We start from the raw sequence: 18,975 nt of genomic DNA on the forward strand, positions 1-18,975 counted from the left end.
TATTGTGCAATGATGTGTTTCATCATTGCACAATAGAACAAACCCGTCTCTCATCATTTGAAAGTGACGTTGGGGCCGCTGGAGGGCGTCAGAGAGTCACGTTCAACACAGCTGCACAACAACAGCCTCCACTTCAGCTTTACTCTAGTCGCTCTCTCTCTAGTTTATTCCTTCATATCTTTCCTTTTTTATTCCCCTCGTTCCTCGTACCAACAGAAGAGAGAATCTGAACTAAATCCATCCACTCTTTTCTCTTTATTTCATTCCCCCTCTTACATTACATTTATATTCTGTTGTCTGTTCTGTGATATTCTGATTTTATTATATTTTTTGATATTCATTTCATGATGTAAATAAAGTTGGTTTGACTATAAAGAGAAAAGCCTGTGTGTCTCTCCCTAGCCATTTTACAAGGAGGTGTGACGGCATTACGAAACCATGTTTACACCCGAGTCCTGGGACGGCCCTGCCCAGCAACACACGCACACACACACACACACAAACACACACACACACACACACACACATACATACATACACAAACACACGCACAATCTTCCTCACAAAAAACAAATACACACTTGTACACTTTGTTTCTATTAAACATTCTCTCTCTTTCTGTGTCACACACACACACACACACACAAACACACACACACACACACACACACACACACAGAGTAGATTAGAGCACTAAACTAACCGTCGACGTCCACACCCTGAATTTCAGTTACAGTCTGGCGGCCTCGCCTACTGGGTGTGGCAGGAGCTCTGTCCTGATTTACTAATAAACACACCGGACACACACACACACACTCACAGCATTGCGTCTTACAAGCAACAACCTTTAAAATGTCCATACTTTACTAGAGAGGACCGAATGTCCTCAGCACACGCACACACACACACGTACACACACACACGCTTGTCTCCCTGTGATACAGCCAGGGTGTCTCCAGTGTGCTCTGCAGCTTCAGAGGGTTACATAAGGTTATATAAGAGTCCAGTCATGGCAGCGCTGCAGTAATGTAATTAGGCTGCAGGGGAGGGAGGTGATCCTCACAAAGACCGCATTTCCCATAAACCCTGCTGTGCATTAGTGCCTCTCTCTCTCTCTCTCTCTCTCTCTCGCGCGCTGGCACAGTCGTCTCCCATCACACTGGCATGACTTCACGCAGGTTTATGATCTTTATGTCCTGTCAACAGTTGTACACATGTCTGATTTATAAAGCTAAGTTCGCACTACAGGACTTTAATCACTGTACTGTTCACACTACACAACTTGCTGTCTTGTAATCGGGAGTGTTTAAGTCGTTTTGGTTTCCACACTACATGACTGATCGGCGACAGGAGGTCACACTACAGGATCTTTCTACAGGAGGAATCTACGATGAAGTCAACAAACTACGCTTTGTTATGAAAACACGCGCGAGAGGTGACACGGGTTCACAACAGTTCACACATAGTGCTCGAGCGCCGATGTGCGAGCGCTTAGACAATGTGGATTTGCCTCGGAAAATCAGGTTTAAAGTCATGTGAACTAGGCATAACGTCTCCATGTCCAACTCTGGTGTTTTCTTACCAACAAGCAACATTGTCTGAGTAGCTCAACATTTTTTGGAAACACTTCTTCTCCGCTTTCTTTCCGTGAGTGAGATGACAAATTTGACACCAGTCTCCATCCTACCATTTGATACCATGTCTGTGTGTTACTCACAGGATGCGGTCAGCTTAGCTTAGCATAAAGCTCACTATTTAACATGTTATAACTAAGACACATTTTACCACAAACAACGGACTCACCCGGCGTCGAGGCTCTGCGCGCTGAGGGAGGCCGACCCAGACTCCGTACCGCTCTCTGCATCGCTGTCACTCTGATACTCCACCGGAGACGTTGAACCGGGCTTAATGCGAACTGCAGAGGACAGGATGAAGATAGGAAGGATGGATGGAGAGAGGGGAAACAGTGGGTCCAATAGAAAGACCGATGGGAGATGATGGGATGGAGACAGATTGAGGAAGGGTGATGGAGAGAAAAGAGATGAATGAAATTAGGAAATGGAAGAAGCAGAAGTGAGAGAATAGAGGAAGAAGAGCAGGGGAGGAAACAGAAGAAAACAGCAGGAGGTTAATAAGTTGTAAACACAGAGAGGCCTGGATTCCAGCAACTTAGCAAGACAAAACCTCTCTACGAGAGCGTAGTTAGGTGTGGTCGGCAGAACTGATGGCTCACATACTGGAACTCTGCATGTCTCCTCGTTTCGACATCTTTCCCAGAAAGTCTTACCACGTTAAAGTGTTTACTTTAAAAGGTCTGACCAGTCTTTCTTTCTCTCCCGTTATTTCAACAACATCTTTTTTTTACAATGTCAAAGGAGGAGAAAGACCAGATGTGAACAGATGTTAATGGAAAATATTCTGCTAATTCTAATTAGCAATTAACTGAAAGAGAAATCTCTGGAGGCCTCAGAAACCTCTGTTTTTAGAAATACTAACACATTCACCGAGGAAGATTAGAAGTTGTCTTTTCAATCATTGAGAGGATTTGCTCCGAAGATATCAGCTAATATGCAGAGGGAATATGGCCTGTTGTCTCCGGAAAAGTCAGTGTGAGGTTACCCCTAGAAGAAGATCACACAACTTGATATTCAAAGCTGCTATAATCAAAAGTTTTATTATAAGAGCAATGCATGGAATGACTGCTATGTGAAAGAGGGACCCGAACCCGGGACCGTCTTGCTGTGAGGCGAAAGCAATAACCGCCCGGTGGCTTATTAAAAACCGAAAAAGTAAAACAGACGTTGTACGACTTGGTGCTATGAGAAGCTGTAGAGACCCTGCTATACCTCATATGATGTCGTCATGTACTGTATAATATTGATTATTATATTGTGTCGTTTACATTCCTGACATAGCGTCTGTAACGATCTACATGAAAAGATATGACGGTTATGGTTTTCATTAACAGTTATTGATCAAAGGAAATGATGTGTATCCACATTGATTTATTTAGTTAGATATATTGTGATATGTCTGTAAAGATGATCTACTCTGTGGTCAGATGATCTGTGTCTGGATCAGGACAGCAGCACTAATTAATTTAGTCTGCTGGTACATTACCCCCACTCTCTCTCTCTCTCTCTCTCTCTCTCTCTCTCTGTCAGTCTCTCTCCTCCATCACTCACTCTTCTCTTTCCCCTCAATTCACAATTTCACAACTTCACATGCTGCTGCTGCTGCTTATCAGAAACAATATTACCAAAGTGGAACAATTTGTGCATTAAAGAAATGGGCGTGTGATGGTTAATTATTGGGTCTGAAAACACTAATGAAATGAAAAAGTAGCCCCCCCGGTCTATGTGCAGGAATGTGGCAGCCATGCTGTTCAAAGTCCACGCAGCCCGGAGAGAGAGAGCGAGGACGGGTGGGGCGGCTGGAGGGGTGACGCAAGGAATTTGGGTGGAGTATCTGTGTGTGTGTGTGTGTGTGTGTGTGTGTGTTGGTATGGAGAGGGTCACACACCAAAAGAAGTGTTCTTTGTCTCTGGAGACAATTAAGTCCCCCCCCCACCGCCCCTCCACCGCTGCAGCCTTCCTTTTTCAAACGCTAAACAGCCCATCTCCTCTCCTCTCGACCCCTGCACCCCCCTCCTCCTCCTCATCCTTCCTCACCCCTGCAGCATACACTCAACGCACCCCCCACCTCTCCACCTCACCCAGTCTCACTCCCTTCCTCCGTGTGTCTACCTATTCCTTTTCCTCCCACACAGCACCACATGAACAGCGAATGTCAGCCGCCTCCTGCTTGTTCGCTTTGCAGGTGCAGGGGAAGAAACAGAGAACATCACAAGTCCCCCCCCCTCCTTTCCTCCTCTCTCACATCTTCACTATTTGTTTCTGTTTGTTCTTTTCGGTGTCGTACAGCGCTCCTTCCGGGCTATGTAATGCACCAACAAAGACGAATTTCAATACCAGAATACGAGAATCCACCTGGCCCTCCCTCCCTACTCACAAGATTAGATATTAGATGACATTAGTTTCAGGGACACTTCAATGAGCCTTCAGAGGAAACTGAGTGAACGATAACCGGTGCTAACTGTTTATTTGTGAGATCATGTTCTTGTCCCATCTGATTGGTTTCCTTTGGCATAAAGCATACAGACCAAATAAAGGATAGCTCGTCACTACTTTCTGAGATGTGGGAACGCGGCAACACGAGTACAATACAATGTAAAATGATTACTCAAACTGTCCGTTGTAAACATCCATCCCAGTTTACAGACCAACTTCCTGTTTTCTACCAACATTTTATGGGCACTCTTACTTCTAGTTTCACCCCCAAATAAAGTGCTTTTGATATCCTCCATAAACTACTGGCTTGTTTACAACCAGTACTTGGCTGTATAGCGACGTTACAAAGTTATGAGATAAAATAAAGCCCCAGCTGTAAACCAGAGTCGACATCTTTAAAGAGCAACACAGCAGTAGTTGAGAATCTTATGTTTTTGTTGACCTCAAGCACTGACGTGTTCCTCCGTCCAGGGTGTGTCTGTGAGCATTGTTGGGTGTGGTTACAGGTGTAACACGGTGAAACAAGCTGCTTTTCAGGCCGGTAATGAGTCACTCTCCAACCAACAGATTACTGCTGCTGACATTAACAGACAGTGAAACGAGCAAAGTCTCCAAACACAGCTTTAAAAGTCTCAGTGAAATGGTGTAAATGTACTCTGTTAATGTGATGTAATCTCCTCGGGGAAGAGGAGAGCACTACAGACCGCTCTATACTCTCTCTATGGACGTCTATTGTACAGGAGGATACAATGAAATGAACAGCTGTATAACTTAAAGTAATTCCATACGATAAACCTGGAACAGGCAGCGGCTTTTGTAAGATTTCACAAACCAGCATCTTGTGCAACTCTACATTGCACATGATATTTTATCCTCCCACACATCTGGTGGGGAACAACATATTAAGCCTTGAACATACTTTCTGCATGCAGTTCCATTCATACTACAATCGAGGGTCCACGTTGCTCCATTCCAGTTGGTAGCGGTACAATATGTGTCACGTAATAATCTCGTGTGAAACCAGGAGTCAATGCTGATGTTTTTGTCACTTAACTTCCGTACTTAAGTAATGCCACTTACGGAGTTATTGTAACCCAAACCACCATACTTTCCTAAACCTAACGAAGTAGTTTTGTTGCCTAGATCTTAGGAAGTAGTTTCCTGTGAAGATGGAAGTTTATTTTGAAAAGACCGTATGCATGTAACGAGCGGAAATTGACACGTGTTGCTGGACAGTGGTAGGAAAACGAATGAGAAATAAGGAATCATTTTTCGTGAGAACTACAAACTGTTGTATGAGAATACGTTGACTGGAGTGTGTGCAGTCAGCGCGCTCCGAAATTTATGAACTGCGCGGATGCCCATGCAGACCAAAGTGGACCCTGGCGGACACGATGAAAGTATGAATTGGCCTTTAGGAATGCACCTGAAAAAGTATATAGTACTCTTCCAACTCAATACATAATCATCATGTCTTTGTGGAGATTTGAGATGAAATGCATGCTGGGAAATTAAGTAAAGTACTTTGAGACAAAGTGATGAATGTCAAAAATGTAAATTCTAACAACTCTGAACTCCCAGCATGAACTGAACGCTGATGACAGTGTGAGAGCACCTTCAGGCCAGTTTGCGTACCGGAGACGTATCTGAGAGTCGCTGCCTCCCTCGTCTACATTCCTGAGTCGAGGCCGTACTGGTTTGGATTAGAAACCAAGGTGAACTAAACCGACTTCACAGACTGGCTTCACCGCAGTTTGTCATTGGGGTGGAGGCCTGTTTTGCCAGCTTGCCTGAGCAAATGTGGAGCTTCCACTCGTGTTTACCCAGGGATGGATTACACATCCTTTAACCTCTCTTGCTGCTTAACGTGAATCGACTGGATCGGCGTGTTTAAGCGCGCTCCTGATTAACGGCTGACATGATGACACCACTTCTTTCACAAGGGCTCTTCAGTATTGATCAGCTTTTCACACACTGGTTAATCTCAGTGTCAGAGAAGGTCGGGACGTTTTGAGGAACACATGCTCAAGTACAAGTTAAAAAATGACAGATTATTAGTTACTCAGCAACCCTGTTAGTCTGCCTACTCAGAGAAAGAACACTGTGAGCTCCCGTTTACATTTATGAGACATCTAGAAACTTGGGTGAAATCAGCTGTTGAGGCAGGAACTTTTCCACAAATTTCCACATTTAGGTTCATCTGGCACATATAAAGAGCTTCCAGGATGACAAAGACAGACGGCGAACATATCACTAACCACACACACCACACACCATCTCCCTGGATAGACGCACTGTACTCCTCTGAGACCGAGAGCTCTCCGCAAATGACAGAGTGGGCAAGAGTGACAGAGCCATAGAAGAACAATGGCGGGTGTGGTCTTCCTTTCACCAAGATGCACTCTGTGTACGATGTAAGATGGCTCTGTTATGCACATGTTTTGGTTTCGTTAGGAGGTATCTCTCTTTTGGAAAATGGTGTGCTCCTTTGTGACAAATGTCTTGTATTATGTAGTGCCGTGCAGCCCTACTGTATTGCTCCTGAATGTCCTTTCTAAATCTATCACAACGTATCTGAGTCCTTCACATACTCTTACAAAATCACAGTGGTTGTATATTTATTTTGATGCAAGTATGGCAAGTTCAGTAGCTAGGGTGCATGGTGCTAAAGAGAAAACTTAAGGAGACTCTCAGGAGATTTATTTGGGGGTTGCGCGGTGGGAGTCGCCATTTGTTGTTTGTTTATCTATTTATTAATTAATTAATTTTATTATTATGATTTTATTTTATTTTTTTGGGGGGGGGTTCTATTATTATTATTATTATTATTATTATTTTGTTGTTGTTGTTGTGTTATTAATATTATTATTTATTCTTTATATCGATTTTTTTTTTTTTAAATTGAGGTTTTGTTTTAAATTGTGATTTTATTTTGTTAATAATTTCCTATGCATATCTTTAAAATCAATACAATTTGATTACAAAAAGAAAATGCCTTCCTTTTCCTAACTGATATTGCTTTGCGAACGCCCTGTGCAATGCACCTTCCCAGCTTATTATACATTAATAGTAGCAGCAAAAGCAGCACTAGAAGCAAATCATATGATGTGCATCTGACACATGAGAGGCATCATTGTGCAGCACGTCGAGGACGTGAGACGCAATATATAACATAAAGTTAGATAACTCCACAGTCTGATCATTTCATATTTCCGTTGTAATAGTACAGTAGAATAAGTTACCACTGTCGTCTGTTATGGTTTCTTAATGGAAGTTACTGGAAGTGACCACTCACCAGATCCTTCTGAGCGCCCGTCGCTGCCTATGAGCGGCACTGTGATGGCTGCCGTGGCGACGCTGTCAGTAGCCATGGTGGTGTATACGACGGGCAGCGACTGCACCACCACAGGGATGGTCTGGAGCTGGCCCACCTTACTGGGCATGCTGACCGAGGGGATTGTGTGGATGACGTGGAGGATCTGCTGGCCCCCGGCACCCTGAGTGGCCAGGATGGAGCCTGGAGAGAGGACCTGGATGGGGCAAGCGGACATGAACCCTCTGTGTTCGACAGCCTCAATGTAACAATGGAGGAGGTGTGGATTAGTAGTTACCATGGAGCCTATCGACTGTAATGCAGAGGGGAGGGTTGTAGCCGTCAAGGTGGTTGTGGTCAAGATTTGGCTGGGTGCCGGGTTGGTTGTGGTGCACGTCGTATACACGGGGAGCGGAGAGGAGCGGGGCTTGTTGAGCGACAGGTCAACGGGTTCCGTCTGGTCCTCGGCAGGGCACGGCTGGGGCGAAGAGGGCTCCGTCTTGCAAACTGGCTCCGTCTTCACCTTCAGGTCTGTCGGCTGTGAGCAGTCGTCACCGACATTTGCCTGCTGGAGTCACACGGAGGAAAATAAGAGAAGTTTAGAAAGCTGATCGTACAGGAAAGGAAAAAATACGATCCTCTGATACTCTAATCAACCAACTGCTTGGTAACTCCACTGAGTCAGCTCATGTCCTCAACTCAATCCGACTTTCTATTGTTAAAGAACAGCTTCTGAATGGCAAACGGATGTATTAATTAGACTAATCACAGTTAAGTGAAGCATGCCAAATGCTGACACATGCTGCTTTATTGTTTGAAAAGCCAGCAGGAGCAACACAATCCACCAAAACACCATCTACCAGTGCTGCAAGATTGAGCTGGAGATGCACCGACAGCAGCAACGGTTTATAAAAACTCCTGCCTCTGCCTGATACCCTGTCACCAGGCTGTTTCATAGCAGTGGCAACGGACACACATATATTATATTATTATTATATTACAGAGGAGTCCCATTCATTTTCTGCACAAACAACTCTCAGTACCATCAGCTATCGGAAATATCTGGTTCTTTAGATAAAATGTGCATAAAAACACTCAAGAAGAGAAGTCAACTACAACTCCCAGGATGCATTGCAGAGCTTACAGTTCTGCTGCATGTCCTGCTAACGACCAGGGGAAACTAAAGATCACACTTTGTCCGATTACACAATTGCTAACAATTACAAAAACAAAGCTTTTTGAATTTGCCTCCCTAAACATGAGTTTTCTCTATATCAACAGCTGCTGATGCTCATGGGTATTGTAGTATTTAGAGCCATGACGACTCAGAAACACATGAACAATCATATTGTTAAATCATCCATGAGACTTTTGTGTTTCTCCAGCCCGTTTGCACATAAGAAAGGAGTATAAACACCGCGATAATGCGCAATGCTTTTACCGTGCAATAAGTACGCATTTCTTGATTTCCGCGTGTCATTTGTACGCCATTTATCCTGTACTGCATCCATGTATAAATGCTATAAGAGTTAGTGACGCAGTATAAAAACCGAGAAAGACCGCTTATGGTGGGCGGGTGAGGAGGTGGATCGGTCCAACACACACCGGGCTTTTAACCAGGACACCGGAGTTCGAGACCGTTGTTTTGTTTTGTAAGTTACGTTGGTGACGATTGTCACATTTTTTATTGACGTTTGTGACGTGTTTTCTGCAGTTGTGTTACGTTGTTTCCGTACGTATTTTACTAAGTTTACGTACTTATTTTAAACCCAAACATGATGTTTTCCCTTACCCTAATTGTTTTTTGCTTGAACCTAACTTAGGGACATTTGCAAGAAGTACAAATGACACGTGAAAAAGGCTAAAATGCGTACTCATGACACACAGAATGTCTGTAATGCCGTGTTATTTATACGCCTTCCCATGAGACCAGGTTCCTCTGTTGAGAAATATTTAGGATACCATTAAAAGAAGAGCATTTCCAGAGAGGAACCGTGCTCCTGAAACCAGCTCAACCTGACACATACTGTATATCTTTGCCCTGAAGCTCTCTGAACTCATTTTTCTGACTATGTCTGCTTTGAGGAACTGCTTCACTCCGGATCGATGCTTTCATTTAACTTGCATCAGGCTTTCTCATATCACGCCCTAGTTTCGTCAGAGCCCCGCTCGCCTCTACAGCCACCCAGGGCTCAGCTGCTATGTAGCTCCAACGCACTGGGAACAATGGCTGCTGTGTGGGACTCTGGGGGGAGGTGGAGGAGACAGTGAGAGAAAGTGAGAGTGAGAGAGAGAGAGAAGGGCTGGACGGGTATAGAGAGAGACTGGTACTGATTAAGAGAGAGAGAGAGAGAGAGAGAGAGGAGAAAGGGAGCAGCAGCGAGCCTCCAGTCCAGGAGTTGGCCTCCGTCCAGTTCTCTCTGGGTGAGGAGGAGAGGGTGGAGGCTCAGCTACGCCCTTTTATCGGGTCACACAGTTCAAAGGTTGGTGAACGCCATCCTGCAGACAGCTATGATTACACATGCAAATAACCACCGTTAAAAGGAGCATAACGGAGGTTTTGCATGTTTTAGTGCGGGTCACTACACCAGTATGTTTTCACAATCATTTTTGGCATTCCAGACGACCGTTGGTGTCTTTGCACATTTTGTTGGAGTGAAGAAAAAGAAAGAAACTCGCATGTCAGTGAAAAACTGACCACCTTTTTTTGTCAAGGTTTCGTTATTCTGGCATGTAATACAGGCACAAGGAGGGATGTTCATTATCTCTATTTGAACAGAACAGAAAACAAACATAGATACAACCTGCACCAAACTTGGTTGGAGGAATTTAAGGAACTCGATAATCGGGAAAATGGGAAAGCAAAGGAGAGGAGATGAGGGAGGAGAGAGGAAGAAAAAAGGAGGATAAGCAAGCAAAAAGGGAAGCAGCAGCGTCCGTAACGTGATTATAGAGAGAGAGACAGACACGGAAAAAAGAAAACTGAAAAGAAAATGAAGTGAGGGAGTGGATGAGGCAGAGAAGAGAGAGAAAAGAGACGAGAGTGGGTGGGAAAGGCCTAGCGTTGCCATGGAAACTGGGTGCTATCAGCTGACTCCATGTTTTCCACTCGTTCCCCACCCACCACCAACTCCCTTCCCTTCCCCTCCCAGTCTGTTCATCTTTCCATCATTTCGCCACCTCTCTCTCTCTCTCTCTCTCTCTCTCTCTCTCTCATGACCACACCTCTTTTCACCTTTCTCTCTTTCAGCCCCCGCCTTCCCCTCCAGCATCTCTCACTCTTTACACCAACCACACCCTTGTTTCTTCCCACCTCACCCTCTCATCCCTCGCTGGCTTCATTTCCACCCACTCCCTCCCGTATTTTTCCATTCTGTTCTCTTTCTTTCCTCCCCTCTTCGTTCCTCTTTTCACGGTTGCTCAGATTAAACCCACAACTCTCTGCAAAATCCCCAAAAAGAAGAAAAAAAAAACTCACTGGACTCCTGCAAACTGTGTGATGTGAGCGGCAGAATGAGGAAGAAAGAAATGATGGGAAACAGAAAGAGAGAAACTTTCTGATCAGCTTTAAAATGAGGATGTATAGCAGCTCATTACCCAGAGGACACTCTGTTGATTAGCTGACAATGTCCCCTCTATATCACCAATAAAGACCACCAATCCTCACCAATCTAGATTTGAATACCAACACAAAGACCCTCTTGTCTGTTGTCTCCGTTTCCACACAAAGGCAAGAACTTCACTTGAAAGTACATCGTCACCTTTCACTCGCAATTTCACAGCAAAAATTTGCATTTGAGACAAAAGAGCCATAAAATAACTGTCCCTGAAACAATCACAACGATCTGCCGGGGCACCTTAAAACAATAAACTCAACGTGTCTGGATGTAACATCGTCGCTGAGCTCGACGTGTTGCGATGGAGCTCACCACAGAGCTCCGTTTCCCCCCCTGCTCCTCTCAGTTCAACTACTCCGCCATAAAATGGGTCACCCAGTCTTCGCCTTGCAATTAATTCATGTGATCTCTAACTTGAATGGAAGCGGGTAGCAGCTGTGACTGCAGTGGAGAGAAAGATGGATGTGTAATATGTCCAGTGGACTTTAAATCGTGCTGTTCTCACACACATAGATAAAAGTGATTTAATACAGCTCTGCTATCAGTAACCTTATGTGGCCCCTTTACATGGTACAGTATCATTATGGCACAATATATCCAGAGCGAATGAAGCTGGAGCATTTCATCATTTCATCAGAGCTGCTTTTTTATTTTGTCCTCCCCGTTTTCTCCCAATTTGGTCGTGTCAGGCTACATCCTCACTTATACATTTACAGCTAGCGTCCACACTACTCCGGCATTTTCAAGCCCCTAAAACGGAGACGTTTGAAAATGATGTTGACGCCGTATTAGATGAAAAACTCCAGGGTTGTGTTTTAGTCTGGACGGACAGGGTTGATGTCTAGAAGGTAACCCGCAAATTGCAAAATCTGATCTGAGATCTGCAAAAACTCTCACGAGACTCGCTGTCCGATGACGTATCCTAACCATAACTATTCGAGATCAATGCCTAACCATAACTATTCGATGCAACCAACCGTGCTGCTTCCTGTTTTACACCAGCACGCGCATGCCCAGTGTACATGAACGCTCATTTGATATGCGTTTTCAGACGGGGAAGTATGGACGGAGGTTAATTCTGAAATGGCCCTAAAACGCTCGTCTGGACGAAGATCGTTTTCGTTTTAAAACGCCGTTTTGCCAGTGCAACGGCACGGCATACTCACGGTGGGAAAGAAGTCTATCGCCTATTTTAGTGGGTTTTTACATGTTTAAAAATCTGCATATACGTGCTAGTTTTGTTGAGAAAAGGGCAGAGAGGTAATGACCTTAAAACAGACCATCAGTGAATGTCATAATCACACTTAAAATGTCTCTTTGACAGCTGATACAATAGATTACTTATTACTTTATCTGTACAAACCACAGCAACCAAGTTCAGTCTTAGTTTATGGGCTGTAGTTCTGCTTCCCAAAAAGTCCCTCCTCCTGAGGTCGGACTTTCTAATGACCCAGGAACTATTAGGTGGAGTCTGCAGGGTCGAACTTCAACTACTGGTCCAACACAAGCTTTGCTCACTGCTACACATCTACAGCATCATTCAGAAGGCAAAGAAGCACCGTTGTGAGTATCAAGATTAGGAATAAGTCTGAGTAAAGCCGATTCTCTCCACTACTAGTAGCCTCTCTACGTCTTCTTTCTATTCATTCAACCATCACACAATCAAAAACATCACCCCTTTAATCCATCAAATACTCCTAACCTTCACGGCTCTTCAGATACCATGAAATGAAAACAGGTGCATGCAAAACATTTAGTTCCTGGGTATTTAGGCCAAAAGTGAGCCCCCATATGGAGCCAACAGACTTGGTAACACTACCCCAAGCTGCTGCACCTACACTGGCCTTCGGTGGAGAATACGATCTGAGTAAAAACAGTGAATTCCACCGAAGCCTAATAGGCTTTCAGTCCGTGTCACTGTTGTTGTTTATTTCAACAGGAAGAAATCAATAGGTCCCCAGGTGACGCAAACAATACTGTGACTGTACATGTTAAAGGTGAAGGGAGGATGGAAGAAGAGATGAAGAGAGAGGCACCTTTTGGTATTGATTCGCTGGGAGTGTGTGTGTGTGTGTGTGTGTGTGTGTGTGTGTCAATGTCATCCGTGATCAACACTGAATTCAGATTATTTGGGGGGTGTGAACACGTGTGCTGGATTTGAATGTGCATGTACTTTCTGTAACGATATCCTACATGAAGGAGGATACGGAAGATATGATAAAGCAAAAACAACAGCTGGGGGAGATATCAACCGACAGGCACGCAGCCCCGCCCAGCACACACACACACGCACACACACAGCTCCACCCCGTTACAGCCTGACCCACCTCAGGAAACCCCGACGGCCCCCATCCTGCAGCCTCCTCCTCCCTATCTGTCTCTCTGGTCCACCCACCTGTTAGCAGGCTGATCCCAGCACAGCTCACTGCGTCCGTTAGCCACGCTAACACGTGCTAATGTTACCTAATAGCAGTTGTTGACTTCCCGGGTGCTTAGCAACTCGTTGTCCCCACCCGTCCACACAGGATGGCCTCGATCCAACCTTGAAGCTAACTTGAGTATTAATTACAGCAGCTCAGTGCACATACAAGAACTTCAGCTTACCCCCCAATTAAAAGAGAAATCCACCTTCAGTTGTTCAACATGATATTATTACAGCACTGCGGTTAAGAGGTTAACTAGAACACTCCCAACAAATAAGACAACCTGTGTAGGAAATAGGGGAACAGATGATTCCTATTAAGGTCTAATTATTCTTCTGTAGCAAACAGCATATTGTCTCTGCACCTTGTAATTAATGCTACCACTGATTTTGAAGTATACAGCAGTAATAAGTATTGAAGAGTTGTATTTGATAAAGCATAACTTAGGAGCAGCATTAGTCCTGTGTACTGGCAAGAATCTGGCAATACGTATCATGATACAGGGGTAACGATTCAATATATTGCGATACTGTAAGCATGGCGATATACATACAGATTTTTTAAATGTAATTTTAGGAAAATCATAGCAAAAAGACCAGAAATATCAGTTTAGAATAGACAAAAATAACACATTTATACTGCATGCAAAAAACGTATGATCATAAAGTGGACATGTCTGTAAAGGGGAGACTCGTGGGTACCCATAGAACCCATTTTCCTCCACACATCTAGAAGTCAGAGGTCAAGGGACCCCCAGTTTTGCATCGCGAAATTTTGCGTAACTTTAGAGCGTTATTCAGCCTCCTTCTTGAAACTAACTTCACTTTAGCTTCATCCTCAGTACAACCTCCGAAAGATCAACAACACAACACAACACAACATAATATTGCGATACTCATGCGTATCGATATTTTCTTACACCCCTACAAACACAAACAGAGAAACACGTAGCACATTCAGTCAGCTACAAGTGCCTAAGAAAGAAGACCAGGATGTAGAGTCGTAGTTAAAGCTCATTATGAACAAAATTAAAGTAACTCGTTCCTCTTGCATTTTCTCATTTTAGGCTATGTGCTGTACGATGATCACTTTACTTAAGGACAAAAGAAAAAGTACCGTATTAGAAACTTCCAATCTTAAATCTTAAATTAAGATAAGATAGGAAGTTAGTTAGGATTTGCTTCTGAAACACCTAATTTGGAAAAATCTTATCGTAGTCTCTTCTTATCTCACTTCATCCTATCTTATCTTAGGTTAGGAAATCCTAAATACTCAACCCAACATCGCTTATCAATTTTTATGTCTGTTACCTAGCAACCAACAGTACGTTTCTCATCCCGCCAGGCTAAACAACTTTATAACAATTGTTTTTCTCATTGAAATGCACAACAAAAATGGAGCAAAATACAACGGCGTGCACTTAACTTCAAGACAGAGGAGTCTAAGGTTTTAGTAGGAGAAATCTAAAGATGTAACTTGAGAGATAAAAGAGAGAGAACTGGACTAAAATAACAGACGGTCGTATCCAGCATGCTTTCAGCTCTTACGTCCAAAGAGCAGAAGAAAAGTGGTGGAAAAGTTAAAGTTGGGTTAGTTAGGTTCTCCTAAAGTTAGGAGACTTTATTTCAGATTTGGTGAAGTCAGGATGCTCGTGTAAAAACACTTTTCCTATCTTAACTTAGGATAGGAACATTGACTTATGAAGTGTTGATCTGTAGACAGGGGAATGTAGTAGAGCAAGCAGCTCTGCAACAAACACATATGGATGTTATTACTCTTCACCTTTGTTTTCACTTCCAAAACAGGTACTTTACAAAGCTGGGCTAAACTGGACTTGTTTAAAACCTGTCTGTTTGTGTTGCAACGCCCCATCCACCTATCCACCCATCCACTAGCAGCGTCTCCACTCCTTGTGACACTACGCTGAAGATGTTATATCACGGAAGTGATAGCAGATACTACAGATACGGGTTGTAAATACAGGACTTTCCTGTAAGTGAAGACGTTGAAACATTTCAAATGCGTTTGATTGGCAGCTTCATAAAGCACGAATCAATTGTGTACTTTAAGAATGATGCCGTTGGTGTACCAAAGAACTTCACGCTTAATTTGCTTAATGATTCATTTCCTTCCCTATAAGAATGTGCCTCTACTTGTTGCATCCAGCTGTGAGATGAAGGTGTAGAACTAGAAAGAGAGCCTCACTTTAGTTCACAGGTCACAAGCTTATTCCTCGTCATGCACGATCTCAGTTGACGCCTCAGGATCACTCGTATATCAACAACGTCTGTAGCAGTTCCTGTAGAACGTGAGTCTCTTTAAAGTCACTTCTCAGCGCCCTCTTTTCAGGTAACGAACCGTTTCCTTTCCTCCCTTTACAGACGTAATATCACACAGTAAATGCAGGCTCTCACCGCTCTGTGAATAAAACAAAATAACACATCCAATGTCCCAGAAAATAAGCTTTTCAGTGAGGAAAGCCTTGAGTTGATAACCGAGCTATTCACTGGCACTCTAATAAAGATTACAAATTACAACTGCTCTCCTGAGTTAAATGCCCTGACGAAGATCTACAGTGGTCGAAACATGTTGGCTTTTTTATTTGATTTAGTCACTATAATAAAGGCTTTTTAATATTTCCTTCCTCGTTGCCACTTGTTCTAATATTTTGGAGTGCCTGGTTTGCTTTCCCTGTTTAGGGGAAGTCATGAGCACATCTCTGGTAAACACCAGATTTAAAGTGGTGCTTTTGTGTGATTCTTTTTGGAGAAACTCAAGTTTCACAGATCTGTCTATTAAATCGACTAGTCGACGACAGCCCTACATTTCAGAGTACACTTCGTCAGTCAGTTCTGAATCAAAACACACACACATACACACACGCACTGCAGAGTTGTGTCTACTTCCTGTCCCAATCAGAGCTGCTTGTTCTACTTCCTGGAAGCTCCACTCTGCAGGAAGTGGGCTGCCAACAATGACATCATCACGTTGCACCAGCAGAGGGAGCTGCATCAGTCCAGTATCTGCACTGCATCCGTCTACCCCCCCATCCCCACAACATCTCCCTCTCTCTCTCTCTCTTTCTCTCTCTCTCTCTCTTTCTGCATCCCAAAATTGTGAATGTGCTGTCCTCTGAATGGATTGAATGCTCAACACACACACACACACATACACACTCATGCTAAAGCCCTCCTGGCAAAAGCACAGCAAATAGGCCTCTAACCTCTCATGTCTCATGCTCTCACACACACACTCTCCGTGTGTGTACATGTGTGTGTGTGTGTACATGTGTGTGACTGTGTATGTGCTGTGGCCTGTCTTTGTGCATGAGTGCTCCTGTTTGCTGGAGGACAACTGGCTTGTTTATGTGCATACATCAGTGACACACACACACACACACACACACACATGCACAGAGAAATACACAATGAGGCCCTCTGTGCGTGTGTGTGTGTGTGTAGAGAGAGAGAGAGAGATTACAGGGCTATTCACTGTGTTGTGCTGGCAGGTATTCAGTGTGTGTGTGTGTGTGTGTGTGCGTGTGTTCGCCTTTGGCTGAAGCAGCGAGTTAGAAAGAGAGAGAGAGAGAGAGAGAGAGAGAGAAAGAGAGAGAGAGAGAGAGGACGGGGGCAGGGAGAGAGAGAGAGAGAGAGGTTTGGAAAGGTGGAGGAGGAAGAGGAGGAGTGAGGAGGGAGGGGGGAAGAGGAGGGGAGGGGTCAGGCTACACAGTCTTTTCGGCAACTCCCGCCAGAGCCGCGGTTGCCATGGTGACGGGGCGAGCGGAAGCAGAGCCTCCCTCGACATATCCTATTAGGGCGAGAGAGAGAGAGAGAGAGACAGAGAGAGAGAGAGAGAGAGAGAGAAAGAAAGAGAGAGAGAGAGAGAGAGAGAGAGAGAGGAGGTAGGGAGGAGGAAGAGAGTGTGAAAGAGTTTGAAAGAGAAAGTAGAAGAAGAAGAACGATGGTGGGAGGTAGAGAGATAAAGGTGTGCAAAACAAGAGTAAGAGATATTGAATAAAGACAGGAAGCCGTAACGAGGCCGCGATAATGACCTTTGACCTTGTTGTGACACGCCGACAAACACCAGTCAACTTGTGTGAACCATCCACCCCGTTTAATCGTCTCCTCTTTCTTGTCGTCACCACCTGTCCTCTGCTCAATTTACAACCACCAAACTACCAAACTGCTCCGCGCTGCTCAGCGGCCAACGGAGGTATCTTTTAAAATAGTAATCAGATCACCACACATGTCCTCTCCTGAAGTCTCAGCTTCTTTCTCTCTGACGTAGGACTGTCAACCAGCCAAGAGTTCAGCATGGTCTCATGCTGTGTGGGAGTTGTCATTGCTGCTGTATAGCCCCTTTCACACATGCACTGCAGCCCTGAAGTCATCTAGATATCATCTGGAGGAGGAGCTGTATGTGAGAACGCAAATGTCTGAATAATACAGACTGGACATTAAACAGACTTTACAAAATCTAAGTAAAGGCACGACAAACCAGCTCACGGTCGGCCGTCAGACAGTTTGAGCCCGTCGGTGAGCGTCTGTCGACCTACTTTTTGCTGTATATCCTGCACCGTCGGCTCTAGTCTGCCTGTGTCTGAGATTTTTTGGCCGATTCAGCATGTTGAATCAGCGGCAGAGCCCGTCGGTGAGCTACATCACTCTGATTGGCTGTTCAGGTTAAGCGAATCAGTGCACAAGAAGAGAAACAAGTGAGGAAAGCAAGCCAACGAGTAAAGTCAAGAGGAAAAACACAGAAGGCTCTTCTCATTTTTCATCTTCATCTCATCTGATCACTCCAACACACGGATATTTTCACAGCGACATCTGGATTGAAGCTAAGTGGTGAGTGAGAGTGGTGTGTAAATGGTTGGCAAACGCCGCTTTGTTTCATGTAGGTATCATAACAACGGCTTGTATATCCGCCGTCCTCGGTCTTCCTGTTTCCCTTTTTTGAATGACGAATACAGACTACCGCCGCCTGCTGGTGTGGAAAGTTATCACATCTCACGTAGCCGCAAAACATATGTGACAGTCGGCTGTTGGCTGTAGTCTTTGCGGTGTGTTCAAATGCAACTCAAGACAAAGACGACGTGAGGCGACGCAACAGTCGGCCTTCATCGCCGCTAATTTTTTGATGTCGGCTTGATCAAATGGCCAAATTTCTAACTGTCGGTAAGGACCGACCCCAAAATCATCAGCTTATTCAAGGAACGGCAAGAGACTCGGTTGTTTACGACAAAAATGACTAACCGGCTACGTGACCGCAGTGTTTCGCCAAAACCAAACGGACGCTACGTTCCAAATCACAGAAAGTTTCTTTTTACGAAAGGTGCAGCTACCCTTACAAAGTACGTACCGTTGCAAACAGTTGGGACGTACTACTTCATCATAACATTGCACCTTTAACTCTGACCTTCTTGCTCCTACATCCGCTGTGCAGAGGATTGTGGGTCAGAACAGCCAGAACAGCATGCTGGCTTGCAGACTGCAAAATGCAACCGGATGTAGTAGGACATCCTGGTTTTTGTATCGCATACTGCGTTTGAC

At 44.4% G+C, this 18,975-nt stretch overlaps 1 protein-coding gene and 1 long non-coding RNA gene across 3 annotated transcripts in view; both read right to left on the reverse strand.

Moving 5' to 3' along the window:
- Nucleotides 1-18,975, reverse strand: part of LOC141752250 (uncharacterized) — a 423,479-nt gene that overhangs the window by 91,851 nt on the left and 312,653 nt on the right. The window lies entirely within an intron of this gene.
- Nucleotides 1-18,975, reverse strand: part of klf8 (Kruppel like factor 8) — a 68,748-nt gene that overhangs the window by 7,362 nt on the left and 42,411 nt on the right. Inside the window, exons 3-5 of one of the 2 annotated variants that reach the window (XM_074612148.1) lie at nucleotides 7,682-7,948; nucleotides 7,366-7,600; nucleotides 1,804-1,915 (exon numbers count right to left, since the gene is read on the reverse strand). In XM_074612148.1, the coding sequence (XP_074468249.1) occupies nucleotides 1,804-1,915; nucleotides 7,366-7,600; nucleotides 7,682-7,948 (614 nt within the window). Of the gene's footprint in view, nucleotides 1-1,803; nucleotides 1,916-7,365; nucleotides 7,601-7,681; nucleotides 7,952-18,975 lie in introns of both variants that reach the window. The other variant, XM_074612147.1, reaches the window with a different exon arrangement.

This window comes from Sebastes fasciatus, chromosome 16 (genome assembly GCF_043250625.1).
Source record: "Sebastes fasciatus isolate fSebFas1 chromosome 16, fSebFas1.pri, whole genome shotgun sequence".
NCBI lineage: Eukaryota > Metazoa > Chordata > Actinopteri > Perciformes > Sebastidae > Sebastes > Sebastes fasciatus.